Source organism: Pongo pygmaeus, chromosome 5 (genome assembly GCF_028885625.2).
Source record: "Pongo pygmaeus isolate AG05252 chromosome 5, NHGRI_mPonPyg2-v2.0_pri, whole genome shotgun sequence".
In the NCBI taxonomy this organism is placed as follows: domain Eukaryota; kingdom Metazoa; phylum Chordata; class Mammalia; order Primates; family Hominidae; genus Pongo; species Pongo pygmaeus.
The window spans coordinates 15561770-15578863 of NC_072378.2; the positions used below are offsets into that span (position 1 = coordinate 15561770).

Genomic DNA, 17094 nt, shown 5'->3' on the forward strand with positions numbered 1-17094 from the left:
CACCAAAAAAACTTTCAGAACTTGATAAATAAATTCAGTAAAGTTGCAGGATACAAAATCAACATACAAAAATCAGTAACATTTCTATACACCAACAATGAAATTGCAGGAGGGAAGAAATCAAGAAAGCAGTCCCATTTACAATAGTTACAAAAAATTACAATACTTAAGAATAAATTTAACCAAGGGAAGGAAAGAGCCAGGTGTGGTGGCTCACACCTGTAATCTCAGCACTTAAATTACAGATTAAATGCAATCCCTATCAAAACACCAATGACATTCCTCACAGAAATAGAAAAAAAAAAAAATTCTAAAACTCATATGGAATCACACAAGACCCTGAATAGCCAGAGCAATCCTGAGCAAAAATAACAAAGCTGGAAGCATCAGATTGTCTGACTTCAAAATACACTACAAAAAGCTATAGTAACCAAAACAGCATGATGCTAGCATAAAAACAGACATGCTGGAACAGAACAGAGAACCCAGAAAATCCACAAATAAATCCACATATTTATAGCCAACCAGTTTTTGACAAAGGCACCAAGAACACTGGGTGCTTTTCATTGGGAAATACATGGTCTCATCAATAAACGATGCTGGGATAAGTGAATATCCATATGCAGAAGAATGAAACTAGACCACTAACTTTCACCCTATACAAAAATCAACTCATAATGGATTAAAGACTTAAATGTAAGAGCTGAAACCATGAAACTACTAGAAGAAAACATGGGAAACATTTCAGAACATTGGTTTGGACAAAAATTTTATGGAGAAGACCACAAGGCACAAGTGACAAAAGCAAAAATAGACAAACTAGATTGTATCAAACTAAAAAGCTTCTGCCTGGAAAAAAAAAACATCAAGACTGAAAAGACAACCAGCAAAATGGGAGAAAATACCTGCAAACTATTCATCCCACAAGGGATTAATATCCTTTCCTTTGAATATATCCCTAGTAGTGGGACTGCTGGCCATATGGAGTTCTATTTTCGTTTTGTTCTGTTTCAGAGGAACCTCCATACTATTTTTCATAATGGCCCTACTAATTAAAATTCCCAAGAAATTCTTATACAAGGAACCCAAACAATGCAACAGCAAAAAATAAAAATTAAAAAAAATCCTATTAAAAAATGGGCAAATGAACTGAATAGTCATCTCTCAAAAGAAGGTACATGAATGGCCAACAGGTATATGGAAAAATGTTCAACATCACTAATTATAAGGGAAATACAAATCAAAACCACAATGAGATATCATCTCACCCTAGTTAGAATAGCTATTGCCACATGGAAATAACAGGCACTAGGGACTCCAAAAACGGGGGAAGGGTGGGAAGGGACAAAGATTGAAAAACTACGTATTGGGTACAACGTCCACTGTTTGGGTATTGGGTACACTACAAGCCCAATCTCCTCCAATACGCAATACAGCCACACAACAAACAAGCACATGTACCCCCTTACCCCCAAAACTAAAAAAAAAGAATAGCTATTAGCGAAAAGACCAAAAATAACAAATTCTGGCAAGGACATGGAGAAACAGGAGTTCTCATATGCTGTTGGTGGGAATTTAAATTAGTATAGCCATTATGGAAACCAGTATGGAAGTTCCTTAAAAATTCAAAAGTAGAACTACCATATGACCAGCAGTCCCACTACTATCGGGAATATAGCCAAGGGAAAGGAAATCAGTATGTTGAAGCGTTATCTGCACTCCCATGTTCATTGCAGCTCTATACACAATAGCCAAGATATGAATTCAACCTAAGCATCCATCAGTAGATGATGAATGGATAAAGAAAATGTGTTATATATAAATGATGGAATACTATTCAGCTGTAAAAAAGATTTAAATACTATCATTCGCAGCAACATGGATGAGCCTTCAGGACATTATGTTAAGTGAAATAAGCCAGGCACAGAAAGATAAATACTGTATGTTTTCACCTACATGTGGAAGCTAAAAACGTTGATCCCAGGGAAGTAGACGGTAGAACAGTGCTTACTAGAGGCTGCTGGGGAGATGGGCAGTGGCCAAAGGTTGGTTAATAGATACAAAATTACAGCTAGATAGGAAGAATAAGTTCTAGTATTCTATAGCACTGTAGGGAGAGTATAACAATTTACTGTATATGTTCAAATAGCAAAAGAGTGGATTTTGAATGTTCCCAAAACAAAAAAAAATGATGTTTGCGATGGATATGCTGACTACCTTGATTTATTACACACTGTGTACATGTATCAAAAATCACAGTGTGCCCTATAAATATACACAATTATGTGTCAATTAAAAATAATAATAAAAGCAAAAAATATACATAAATACTTAAAAATTTTTTAAAAGAAAAGACAAGGCAGAAACTGGGAGAAAATCATTGCAGAACATACCTGATAAAGGACTGATATCCAAAATATTACAAAGTACTCAATTTGCAACTGAGGGACAGTCTACAAAATATCTGATCACCATGTCTCAAAAAATTGTCATGGTCATCAAAAACAAAAAATGTTTGAGAAACTGTCAGAGCCAGGAGGAGCCTAAGAAGACAAGATGACTAAATTTAATGTGGTCTCCTGAATGAGATCTTGGAACTGAAAATAATATTAAGTAAAAAAAAATCAATAAAGTATGAATTTTTATTAAGGAAGATTTTATTTTTAATTAATCTTTGTTTGATCCAAGCAGCTATTAGATAATCCAGAAGTGTTGACATTTTCTCTTTTTATCCTCCTCTCAAGCATTTATCCTTTGAGTTAAAAACAATCCAATTACATTCTTTAAGTTATTTTAAAATATACAATTAAGTTATTATTGGCAATAGTTACCCTACTGTGCTATCAAATAGTAGGTCTTATTCCTTTTTTTTTTTTTGACACTTTCTAATATCCTAAATTTTAACTCTACTAAATATTTGTGCTTATAAAAACTCCCTCTCCTCTCTGCTAGGGTGTAAGGCTTAAAAACATGAATTTGGTAGGGGGGAATAAAATTTTATTCAAAAGTGAAAATTTGATGACAAGCAGTTTAGCAGTTTTCTTCAGACATTTTAGGTACTGGCTTTTATCATATTAATATATCACTGTAAACCACTGGTAAATCTGGAAAAGGCTAATAATAATGCAGTTCATGGTGGTTTTGAATCTAGCTTCAGGGATCACATCAAACAGCTACTATATGTAATTATGGAACGCTTAAGTGAAACAATTTGTAAAATCTAAATTTTAGCCAATAACTATATTTAAGATTTTTAAGAATGTCATAAATGGTACATAAGGAGTTTACATGGGGGAATCAGGCAAAATGATGTACTGCCATTTATATATATATATTTTTGTAGAGACGAGGCCTCACTATGACCTGGCTGGTCTTGAACTCCTGGGCTTGAGCGATCTTTCTGCATTGGCCTCCCAAAGTGCTGGAATTACAGGTGTGAGCCACCCCACCCAGCCTAAATTGTTTTATGTTTTATTAAATGAAAAACTGACTAGGAGATTCAGCTTGGGTACTAGTACTCCTAGTACTAAAGAAGCAATATTCAGCTCATTCGTTATAACTAGTCTGACATGGTCTTAAAAATGTATAAAAGACTACCATAGCTAATAGGATTATTTAAAAGGCTGTTTCATTTTGATTAGTGATAAAAACTAGAATAGTTAAATTTAATATAGACTCCATTTAACTCTAAGCTACTTGATGCATTCAGTATCGTGCACGTATGCTTAGCATATGGGGGACTGGTTAAGAGCTAGGCTTTGAAGCACAAGCTTAAAAACCCAGCTCTGCTCCTGCCAGATGAGATGCAATGTGATACCTCGTCTGTGAAGAGAGAGCTAACAACACATATCTTGCAAAGCTGTTAAAAGGATTAAATGAGCCAAAGTACCTAAACTTAATACTTGACAGTTAGTAAATAATTAATGTTCGAATATAAAAAATAGAGAAAATTTTTAGATTAGCTAAGTTTTATATTTAATAAAAGTTATTGAAAACTAATAACTTCATTGACCAGTAATGACCATGATGTAAACAAGATCTATGGATCTAATAGATCAAAATGTCAACAACATTTTCATTTTTACCTTACAAACTTACACACCTATAAGTTATTTTCCAGGCTACATTCTTTTGACTCAAGATCTCCTACAGGTAAAAGGAATTAAATTTCAAATGATTTTTCTGAAAAGAAACTATGTAATGGAGCCAACAATTATTCTATGCTGGAAAATGTGTATGTTTTTACCTTTTTAATCTTTATCTGGACAGATGGCAATTTCCATTTAGATTCTAGCTCTGTTGGTTGACTACAGAGCTAATGAGGCCAGGAACTTAAATGAGGTTGATCTCTAGGCCGGCCAATTAATTTCTCACAGACAGAAATTCTGTTCTAGGTACAAATTGTACTTGCTGCCCTAGTCACTCTTTTGTTAATAACGTGGGGACCAGATGAAAACATGTGAGTGGTTTATCAACCTGGAATTCCTAATGAGAAACAAACTGTACATACTTCTGAATAGGACGGCATCATGCTCTTGTGCTGAATGACAAATTTAGACTAAAAATGCTTGAAATAGTCAGTGGTCATTTTACTGCTAACACCAAATTCATATTTATGGTCTCCCCTTTAAAAAGCTTCACAGGCTCCCGAGCCCTTTCAAGTTAAACTCCTTATCATTCAGAGAGCTACTGCTCTCTGGCCACAAACTGAGTTTACTTCCCTTCTTTCCTTCACATATTCTACATTACAGCAAAACAAGATGAGTCCTGAGCGTTGGTGCCTCCTCCTCCTCGCCTCTGCCTGTCCCTAACCCCGGCCTGTCTTTTCAGGCTTAGACTAGTGGCAGCCCGGCCTCTTCCCACAGGGCTCCCTTCCTCTTCTGTGCTTCCCCAGACCTTGCAGCCTCACACAGGACTCACATTCTGACTGATATCATCCAACCAGTTGTGTACTCTCACATCTCTCAGGAATCAGTAAGGGCCTTAAAGGTGCAGACTGTATTTTTGCTTCTTTGCTATCCCCTAATAACCTGTCTGTTGAATTCAATAAAGAATAATTTCTGGTGATAGAATGATTTTATTACTCTAACATGTAAAATAACCGAGAAGGCAAAACTATTCATGGTCATCTAGTTTAAATATTAAGAGATTATGCCAAATTTTGTAAAAGAATAAACATGAGCAGGGAACTTAGAAAACATTAAACAACATGATGATACTTTTAGTATATTAAACCAGGTCACATTATCAGTGACTTAAAACAGAAGAAGTGATGAAAATTTTCCATTTTAACACTTAGCAGACTTGAAATCAGTAATAAAATATAAAAGAACTGCATTGAAAAAAAATAAAGGTTCATCCCTTCTTATATTAAAAACTTAAAAAAGCTCTTCATATAATAATGACAAGTACATACATAATGTGTATTCCGAATATTTTATGTTGAATTTAAGTTAGTAGAAATTTAATTTCCCTGTCACAGCCTGCTCATTTCCTGTTGCAAAACAAGTTGCATATATGAGTACATTTGGTAACCAACTTAGGATGCATATACATAAAATACTAGCAGGCCTCCATGGACGCAAATATACCTTTACAAGAAGCTCAAGCCTCACCATTTTGCTCGCTATAACAACAGCATATGTCTCATTTAGTGATCAGTGGAAGAGATAGGTAGAATTTTATTGTGAAAAGCCATTTGGGAATACCTGACAGCTGTGCAAAAAAGAGCTTCACAAATCTTTGCAAGAAGGCCGTCCCAGAGGAAAAGCAATTCTGTTTGGAATTTTTCTTTGTGCCATTTGTTTCAAATACATATCATCTGTAGTGTAACCACTGATATATAAAGAATGAAGCAGCATACTAAAATTATTTCCCACTTATTGAGTTCTTTTCTAACAAAATAATTAGCCTCATGGAACAAAGAACTCTCCTTGGCAGCAAAGCCATAGGTCACAGAGGCCAGGTACTGAAAGACCACAAGACTGTTCAAATGCTTACGTTACACTTTTATGTACTAAGGTAATAAAGTAATGATGGTATGAATAAGGAAACTTTAAGAAGTACATTAACTTGCAAAAGCCATTATGGAACAAATCAGATCTATGTAGTAGCCTAAAAGGTGTCTAAGAGAATTAATGTGCCTCTTGAAGGGTCTAGCCTCAGAAAGGAACCTGGACATCTGATAATCTAGTTCATGAAAAACTGACAGAGCTATGATAATCTCTCTGTTAGATGCCCTCTAAAATTCTGTACAGAAAAAAGCAAAATAATACTGTATCAGGCTAGGTCAAACCAAAAGAAAAACACAAACTCAGTATACGGCTGCTATTCTCTTATATCTAAGAATTGTTACCTAAGAATTAACAGCATCTTCTGGCTGGGTACAGTGGCTCAATCCTGTAATGCCAGAGCTTTGGGAGGTTGAGGCAGGAAGATCGCTTGAGTCCAAGAATAGTCTGAGGCTGCAGTGAGCTATGATCACATCACCATGCTACAGCCTGGACAACAGAGTGAGACTCTGTCTCTTAAAAAAATTAAAATTTTAAAACAAAAACAAAACCCAGAATCTTCTGCTCTAGATGAAGGGAACAGTGTTTTAAAAACAGGTCATATAAAATAAACTAAGAAATAGAGAAAATTCAAAGACAAAGCTTTTAACATTTTGAACTTCAATAAAGGAATAGGATTACACTACCCTCTAGTGGAAGTTCAAGATATTTCAGTATATACTTTTCAAACATATTTTTCCAGTTTTATGATTAAAAAGCACTGTGGTTTTTCACAGAATAAGAAAGTGTATAGAATCTGGATAAAAATATTCCATTGTATGCTTACACACTTTCAATGTACAGGATGCTAATATCACCACATTGAATCTTGTGGTTTTGCATTCTAAATTGTTTTGCAGCACAAGCTAAACTGCCTAACATCCATCCAAACCTTCGTGTCACAGAATAACGGTTTTGTGAATTCGCAAAGGCTAGAGAGGCCCCCATTAGAATCTCAGCATCTTGATGGCAGGTGCCCAGCCTTGTTCACTGCTGTGTGTCCAGAGTCTGTACACAGTGCGTGGTGCGTGGCAGATGCCCAGCATGTACCAGGCACTGTGCTAAGTGGTTATGTTTGTCATCTCATTTAATCCTCCAAATACCTACAAGACAGGTATGCTCATTGTCATTTTGCAGACAAGAAAACTAAAGCTTGGAGCCATTGAGAAATCTGCAGTTTTTAAAGTGAGGAAGTTGTAGGATTGGGAGCCAAACTCAGATCTGTAAGTTAATAGCCCTTGTTTTCCAGTTCCCAGCATACCCTTATTACTTATTTTTAAAACGACAAACCTTACAAGTAAGTATCAATTAAATAGGCTCCTGTAAGCTGGACTGAAGCCAATATGAATGGATCATCTGTTGTAACTTAACAATTCCCAAGGGGCTAGGTACCAGGAGCCATATTAATGAAGCCATGAGATAACACAGCTAAAAGCATCATCAAAAGTCCAAATTGCTCACATAAGATAAATCCTTTACCCTTCAATAAAAGCAGGGCCTCTAGAGAGCAAAGTAAGACCAAAAGAGTGAAGCAGCCTGGAAAATGGAGGGACTGACAGGATATGGTGTTACATTCGACAGTGAAAGGGCAACAAGTTCAAAGAAGTCAGGGGAACCCTGCGACTAAATATAATCGGTTACTATTTTCTTCTAAGTTTGTTTTTATTTTTTATTATTGCTTAACTATTTAAGCTTTGTAATATTATGTCAAGGTATTTGGGTAATAATAGGAGAGATTTTGAGGCTTCCAAAAAAAAAAAGAAAAAACCCAGTAAATGACTACATGTTTCCAAAATCTAAAACTGACACATAAATGCATCAAAATGAATTCATAAAGTAAATTAATGGTGCAGATATATGTTTACACAACTCACTCCATCAAATTTGGCTTCAAAGTGTTTGTTTTCCTACTGTAAAGAATATCGTCAGCAATGATTCTATAAAGCTTAAATTGCTTAGCTAAAAGCCTCATGATTTTAAAACAACTCTCTCTGGGCTTATTCTAGGCCAACAAATACCAACTAGGTCTCTAAAATTCCAAGTTTTGATATGCTATCTTCCACAGCCATTCATTACTAATTATAAATATCAGGCAAATAACAGCAATAGATTAAAACCCAAAGGAAGCATGTATTTCAAAGGCTAACAGATAATTCAGATTGGCAATATATATGAAAAACAACCATCCAGACATACCTTCTAAAAAAAACTGAACTAACTCTCTAAAAAGAGCTCAATATTGGTTAGACATAGATGAGAGGAAAAAAATGACTCAAATTAATTTAGAAGTGACTAACCAGAACAGTATAACAGATAATCTTTTTAGCTTTCATTTGTCTTTAGTGTAGATGTTCTCAGATTACTAAAAAAGAGACGATTCAAGTGAACATTTGGAAGGCCCATCTTGTGCATTTAAGAAGACAAAATGCAGTTTCTGAAGAATAAGGTCATGTGTCACTAAACATCAAACATTTTTCAGGATATTAGAATCCTAATTGGTAATGAAGATACAATGTATTCTATGAAAGACTTATAGAGACTGCATTTTCTAAACAGAATTGACTATGAAAATAATGAGAATTGTGGCAGAATGTATTTAATCAATAGAGTGGTATTAAGCAAACAACAACTATCTGTAAACAGATTTACTCTCAGCTGGGGAAATAAAAGAGGTTATCATAAGAGAACATGTCTGCAAAGAAACATACAACCAATGAAAAGCTAGTGCCTCAAAGAGATACAGGAAGATGAGCTGAAAGAAAGTGGCTAAGAAGAATGTTCCAAACATCTTAAAGGCTATGGCCAAGGCTTGGGAAGGACCATTACTATACCTGTAAGAGGAAACCAATGCAGAGGGCAACCATAGCCATTTTACATTTCTCTAAGACCCAGAATCTCTTTTCCATGCCCTGCCTTCAGAAATAACAAAACACTGACCCTGAAAGGCATGGTAACAGCCAGGGGACTTGAAGAATACAGTTCATAGAGACCTACTGAGAGCTCCCATCCTACTGCCTCATCACCTCATCCTACTGCCTCACACTGATATTGAGGATATCATCAATGTGGTTGGAATCCTAGATGCATTTATAAATTTTATGATTCTGAGCAAGTTGCAACCTCTCCAAGCCTTAGTTTATCTGTAAATTGGGAATAATAAAAGCTACTTTTGTGGGGTTCTTGTGAGAATTACAGATAGTATCTGTAAATCATCTAATCATCTCTGACATAGAGTAGGTGCTACAAACGTTAGCTCCTGTTATCAGCAACAGCACTCCAAATACTACGTATCTATTTTGTTCACATACAAAAACCTGTCTTATGGCTTGCCAATTACTTGCCTTGTAAGTCAGTCTTGTTTTGCTTTGAATAAGGCAATATTAAAAACAGGAGGAGATAATAGGGTATCTTTAGCTTCCCACCTAAAAGACTAAAACAGGTTATTAGCTCATACAGACAGCTCCTACCTCCTACTTTACTAAGATCTTAAGCTTGATTAGGAAATAGTAAGCTACAATATTATCCTTAGATGTGGCATCACCAAACATAAAAGATAATTTTCTGAATATAAACCCAAGAAAAAAAGAATACCAACATAATCCATCCAAATGAACGACGACAAAAAAATAAATTTCCACAGAGTATAAATTTAGCCAAACAGGTACCCTAATTTACTTTGTTGTTGTTGTTGTTGTTTGAGACAAGGTCTCACTATGTTGCCCAGGCTGGATTCAAACTCCTGGGCTCAAGCAATCCTCCTGCCTCAGTCTCCAGAATAGCTGCAACTGCAGGCACGTGCCACCACACCCAGCACAAGTACCCTCATTTAACCAGGTTTGTTTGATCTCTAATCCGTTTGAAGAGAAAAAAATATACTATAAGACATGAAGTTCTAGCAGATCTAAATTTTAAAAGCAACAATTTCTGGAATACATTCTACAGTCAGGACAAAGTCACCTAATCCATTTTCTATATGTATGCTTTTGAACAGAGACCAAATGTCAACAAAGACAATCTGAGTCACTTTAAGAATCAACATAATTATAATTATGTGTCCTGAGCTGACCTGAGGCAGAAACAGAACTAATTTCTACACTTTACATCATTTTCTGTCGAATCCTCAACTAATCAAAATATGAAATTAAGTAGAAATCATGATTTTCCAAAAAATCCTGTTAACCCAGAATTTCATGTGTTCCTAAAAAGCTCTGAAATTACACCAAACCCTGCCCAAGTTGTTTTCATTCCTAAAAGTAATGTACAATGAAAACATTGGACTTACTCAGATTTGCTGTCATGGATTCTAAGTCTGCGATTAAAGCTGGGAGCTGCTGGAGCTGCTCTTGCAGCTCCACGAGGCTTGTCTTTTTCTTCTCCCAGTGCGCAGAAAGCATGACCACCTCGCTATCCACCAGCTGCAGCACACAAGAAGGGGGGTAAAGTGAAACCAGGTTTTAGGCACAAAGAAAGTACAGTTAATGTAATGAGATTTAATGTTATCTTTAACAACCCCTCTACTCAGTAGAGATTACGGTACATTCTAAAAGAGACTGAAGTTGTTTTCATTTTTAGAAAAGAAACAACTTAATATTCAGTGCAGGAAACCTCAAATTATTGCTTGTATCAGTGCATCTTAACCCAGAGAAGAGAAAGTTTAAAAATGACTTTAGAAGTCACTTCTAAGTATACCCTGTTTTAAGCGGACCATGTATTTGAAAATCTAAATCTAGAAAAAAGAAACACAAAAAACTACCACTAACAACCAAAAAGAAAACAAACATAAAACATAATTAACGGGTAATTACTGGCTTTACAAAAGGAAGTCTTCAAAGAAAAGTTCCCTAATACATTTAGAAAATACTATGATTCAATTTACATTTAAACAGGAATACTTATTGCATAAAGTATATAAAGGAATTTTGAGGAAACTGGCCAATTCCAGAATTCCAGAAAAAGAGGAAATGATTTAAGTTAACGGGAATTCAGCAGATGTAAAGGGTTCCTAATAGCAAGGTTGTGAAATTCTAGAGTAGCCTAAGATAATTCTAACTTCTTTTGCTAAAGACTATAAAGAAAATGACAGACATTAGTTTCTCCCAGACAATTCTGTTTTGGTCTTAACATAACGGGAGGGACAAGGGCCTAGAAAGATTTAGAAGGAGCAAGAAGAGGTGATCTTTTGAAAATATCAACATGCATAAGCAAGAACTATGGAAAAAACTCCATAATCTGTACAATAAAAAATAAAGGTAACAAAACCCATTATGTGACAGAAGAAAATGAATTTGAGTATTCAAAACAGACAATTTGCACATCTCAAGATTAAGGTTCTCTCTCTCTCTTTTTTTTTTTATTTGAGATGAAGTTTCACTCTTGTTGCCCAGGCTGGAGTGCAGTGGTGCTATCTTGGCTCACTGCAACCTCCGCCTCCCAGGTTCATGCGATTCTCTTGCCTCAGACTCCCTAGTAGCTGGGACTACAGGCACCTGCTACCATACCCGGCTAATTTGTTGTATTTTTAGTAGAGACGGGGTTTCACCAAGTTGGCCAGGCTGGTTTTGAACTCCTGGCCTCAAGCAATCCACCCATCTTGGCCTCCCAAAGTGTTAGGATTACAGGCATGAGCCACTGTGCCTGGCCAGGATTAAGGCTCTTTAAGAGTTAGAATCTGAATACAACTGATTCTTACTCAGTTCCACTTAAATATTAAGAAAGAACTTTGGAGGAATGAATATATCAAAGATACAAAATTATTTGTATGTAGTACTAGATTGTTTTTGTTCGTACATTTCACTATAGTAGGAATTCTCGTTTGAAATAAAGAACTAAGCTATGACACATCTCCCTGTGGTTTCTCAGCCCACGCTGGAGGGAGAAACACATAATCTCTCACATTCAAGCCTCAACTGAGCTGGGAGGCCACACCAAGTTTCACGCAAACTGCATTTCTCATTATTTTTGTGTATTTAAAAATGTCTGTTGCCAACTGGTCTTTAAAAACATCTTTAAAAGTAGCTTAAAACATACTGAAAAAACAGCTAAAATGCAGTAAGGAAACCAAAGCTTAAAACAAGGATCTATGTTCACAAAATTCATTTATAATATTCCACAAACTTCCACTGACCACCCACCATTTGCTAAGCCCTATTTTGGGTACTGAAGATGTAATGATTCCTGCCCTCTTATTATTTTAGTGGCAGCCCTCATAAATTCTCTTAACTTCAGATTTTAAACTCTAAAAAAAAAAAATTCCTATATTATGGGCTATTTTGGTTTATAATTTGAAAACTCTAGAATAATTTTTAGATATTAACCATTTCTTACTGAAAATTAAAGTGCAATGTTTAAATATTAAAATTTAACTACAGTTTAGTTCATACCTGCAATAAAACTGAAAATTAAATTCTGAATATAGAATATAAGCATATGTAGAAAAACTATATCAGAAAACACTAAACTATCACTTAAGTTTAAAAGAACGGAAGGGTAAATGGATTCTCAGAAATTATCAATAATTATACAATACTAAAACATTTTGAACATTTTCTAAGTACCAGACCCTGTGCTAAGTAATTTACATATATTTTCTCATTTAAACCACACAGCAACCCTATACACTAAGCAATATTATTATCTCCATTACACAGATTTTAAAAATTGAGGTGTAATGGAAGTTAAGTTACTTCCTCAAGGACCACAGTGGACTTAGATTCCATCCCAGAGAATTTGACAGTAAGCCTATGCCCTTAATCAACCTACTAGGGATTGTGCTCTAGGGGTATATAAAGGGAAGAAGAAAAGTAAAAATTTAGCAAAAGAAAGGGTTCTGAAAAACTGTACTATTACCTATTCATTTTATCATGTGTAATTTCTTAATGATAAAAAAAAAAGCTATCTCCGGAAGTTCAATTTTTCCACCTCGAAGTAACTCGGAATAAACCGAGATTCACCCCCAGGAAATTAAGTTTAAGGAGCAAGACAAACCCATAGTGCTTTATTCCAAAATTCTTTCTGGCAGATATTGAGGTTAGGAGAAGGAAGAAAAAGCACACCAATGATGAAAAGGTACACCAATGATGTAGAATAGGATCTTAGTATAAAACTCAGCAGTTCAGAGTTTTAAGGAACACATCATTTTATTTGATTTCCACACAAGTTTGATAAGCAGAATAAGTAGTGTTAAGCCATTTTATAGATGAGAAAACTAAGAGAGGCCATGTTATCTGCCCAAGGTCAACATGTATTTGTGCAGCAAGGAGCAGAAACCAGGATTTCCAACACTAAGTTCAGTTCACTTTCTGCCACAGGCAGAGGAAATCCATCCTGAACACAGGGAGTGAAACAGTCAAATTCAACTGGCTTAATGTCAAACTGTTAAACAAAACCATGAATCTTGAAAGTTCAATTTGAAGGCAAGCTAATATTTCACAATAACAGGAGAGGCAAAACACTGCAAGTCTAACTTTAGAAAACTGCCCTCAGAGTTTAAGCCCTAAGTATTAACTATTTATGGTATTTTTTTTAATACATTGCTAAAGGAGAAAAAAAAATCAAAACCCTTGTTTAGGAAAAGCCTAGACAGGCTGGGCACGGTGGCTCACGCCTGTAATCCCAGCACTTTGGGAGGCTGAGGCTGGCGGATCAAGAGGTTGAGAGATCGAGACCATCCTGGCCAACATGGTGAAACCCCGCCTCTACTAAAAATACAAAAATTAGCTGGGCATGGTGGCATATTCACCTGTAGTCCCAGCTACTCGGGAGGCTGAGGCAGGAGAATCGCTTGACCCTGGGAGGCAGAGGTTGCAGAGAGCCGAGATCGCACCACTGCACTCCAGCCTGGAGACAGATCAAGACTCCGTCTCAAAAAAAAAGAAAACAAGCCTAGACAACAAAGTTACCTTTGATCACAGCTGCTTGTTTTATAAACTATTGCTCTGAATTCTAAGACTATATAGTTATAATAATTAGCTTTAAAGTAGATGAGTATAAAATAATTTGTTAAACAAGATGAAATTGTCCAAAAGTATATTTGCCCCAGGAGGTTATGCTGTTTAGGTAAAGCCCACCAAAGACACATGAGCAGGTCTGACAAAATAAATTTACAAAACGACAAGTTTAATACTATGCATATTAAAGATATACATTTAAATATTTACATATATCTCAATAATACACCACAGAAGACTTTAAAATAAACTTTAATTTTTAAGGCTGGGTACTGTTTCTGCAAAGCAACTTAAGTACTTTTGATGAGCTGTGGGTTTTACAATAACCAATTATACAAAAATTTAAGATCCTAAGGTAGCATAAATTCAATAACAGATCTTACAGGAAATTCTTTCTCCTGTATATATTGTTAATGCTTCTGATAATCAAAAGAATGATTTTTGTTAAAGCTCCTCTATAGGACACAGTCTTCATTTAACATGGGATTCATCCATGTTGATACATATAGGTATAGTAGTTCACTAATTTTCACTGCTGTATACGGTATTTATTTTATGAATAATACCACACTTTTCCCTGCAGATGGACTTTGGAACTGTCCAAAGATTAAATTAAGCTTGCTACAAACATTCTGGTACAAATCTCAAGATGCACATGTGCAAGGGTTTCACAAATGAATTGCAGATGTATCCAAGATATACATCTCCTCATCGCCCAGGGCCTAGGGTAATGAGATCCCCCTCCCCAGCCCCTGCAGGTTGGATGTAATGCTCTGGAAAAATTCCTAGAACCAGAATTGTTGCTTGAAAGGCATGTGCAACTTTAACTTCTACTTAATGCCAAGTCATTTTTTCTAACGTGATTGTTCCAATTTATACTCCCAAGTTCTAGTTGTTTATCATCACGTTTCTTCCGAGGAAAGAAACAAAACTGTCATCTGCAAATAATGACCATCTGCACAGAAAGCTCAAGCTTCTTAAGTTTTGGTAATCTAATAAGTGAAAATTTGGGGTTTCAATTTGAATTTCCTTGATACCAAGCAAGGTTGAACATATTTTACTGTGTACTGGCCATTCCTGTTTTCTCTTCTGCAATATGCCTGCTGATATCTTTTACTCACTTTTCTCCTGGGTTATTTTCATCCTCTTTTTATTGGTTCATAGGGGTTATTCATATTTTCTGAACACTTAGCCTCTGTCTTATAAATCATTTAATTTTTCACAATGTTGTTTGATTAAAAAAAGTTTTGACAAAAATTATCAATATACTTATTTATGGCTGGTGCTTTTTATATCTTACTTAAGAAATCTTTCCCACCCTAAGGTCTTAAACATATTCTCTTCCACTATTTTCCAAAAAATGTATAGTTTTCCTTTTCACATTTAAGTCTAATGAAGCCAAAATGTGAACAAGGTCTTCAACTGTTTTTATTCAACATTATACTAGAGTTTCTACCCAGTATAAGAAACATGAAAAATTAAAAGTTGTATGGCTTAGAAGGAAAGAAACAAACCTACCATCTACCCAAAACAACTTGCACCCCCAAATACAAGGTATTAGAATAACAGAATTTAGCAAGATGGCCGAATATGGGATTAAAATACTGCAAGTCAAATACAGCAGGTTTTTAGTAGATATCAGGACAAAGAAGCTGTCTTCCATTAAAAATTTGCTAAAAGTTTTTACCCTGAATAGGTATTTAATTTTATGAAATGTATTTTCTGCATCTGATGATCATTTTCACTTTTAATATTTAACAAAGTCAATTGCATGCAAAAGATTTTCTAATGTCAAATTAACCTTTTAATCCTGGAATAAACTAAGTGTATTTCATTTTTTATACATTGCTGGATTTGGTTTGCCACCATAGGCATACATTGAAGAATGTCTCCCAGGTAGAATGCCTTTTATTATCCAATATTCATAAGCCTTGCAAATATCAATAGCAAGTTTTATATATATAGGAAAACTTTAAGCTTGATACACATTTTAAAACAACATGTGAGTAGATTCTCGAATTGCATTTCAAATACAATTGTTAGAACATCAGAATTGTTAGAAATTCAAATTGTCTACACACTGAGGCTGTATGAACAGAGTATTGACAGCTAATATGCATGGCTTATATGTGTCCAGCATGGAAAGGCCAAGTTACTGCACACAAGCAACTGTTAATTAACATTGTTTTCATGCCCACTAACCCAACATCCATTCTGTAGCCTATGAATTAAGGAGTCATATCAACTTTTAAGTGTTATTGTTTAAGAAATACATTTTATAAGGTTATAGCTGCCGTAGATAGAAGTTCCTTCAATTGATCTGAGCAAACTAAACTGAAAACCTCCTGGAAAGAATACACTATTCTAGATGCCATCACAAAACATTCATGATTCATGGGAGGAAGTCAAAATACCAACATTAACAGGAGTTTGGAAGAAATTGATTCCAACTCTCATGGATGGCTTTGAGGGGTTCAAGGCTTCAGAAGTAACTCCAAATGTGGTAAAAATAGCAAGAGAACTAGAATTAGAAGTGGAGCTTGAAGATGTGACTGAATTGCCGCAATCTCATGATCAAACATGAATGGATGAGGAGTTGATTGACTCCAATTTTGAAAGAAGTTCTACTATGGGTTAAAATGCTATCATACAGCATTGCATGCTACAGAGAAATCTTTTGTGAAAGGAAGAGTCAATAGATGCAGCAAACTTCATCGCTGTCTTATTCAAGAAATTGCCACAACCACCCCAACCTTCAGTAACCACCACCCTGATCAGTCGGCAGCTATAAACATTAAAAAAAAAAAAAACTCTCAACCAGAAAAAAGGTTATGATTCACTGAAGGCTCAGGCAATTGTCAGCATTTTTTTAAGCAATACAGTATTTTTTAATTAAGGTATTACATTGCTTTTTTAGACATACTTAATAGACAATGGTATAGTATAAACATAACTTTTATATGCACTAAGAAACTAAAAAATTTGTGTGACTTGCTTTCTTGCAATATTCGCTTTATTGCAGTGGTCCGGAAGCAAATTGACAATATTTCTGAGGTATGCCCATACATTCAATCTTTCTGTGTCCTAATGTTCTAGGT

At 35.3% G+C, this 17094-nt stretch overlaps 1 protein-coding gene across 2 annotated transcripts in view; it reads right to left on the reverse strand.

Annotated features, from left to right (window-relative positions):
* Positions 1-17094, reverse strand: part of DTNBP1 (dystrobrevin binding protein 1) — a 143078-nt gene that overhangs the window by 97130 nt on the left and 28854 nt on the right. For both annotated transcript variants that reach the window (XM_054491182.2, XM_063665839.1), the window contains one exon: positions 10333-10465. In XM_054491182.2, the coding sequence (XP_054347157.1) occupies positions 10333-10465 (133 nt within the window). The remainder of the gene's footprint in view (positions 1-10332; positions 10466-17094) is intronic.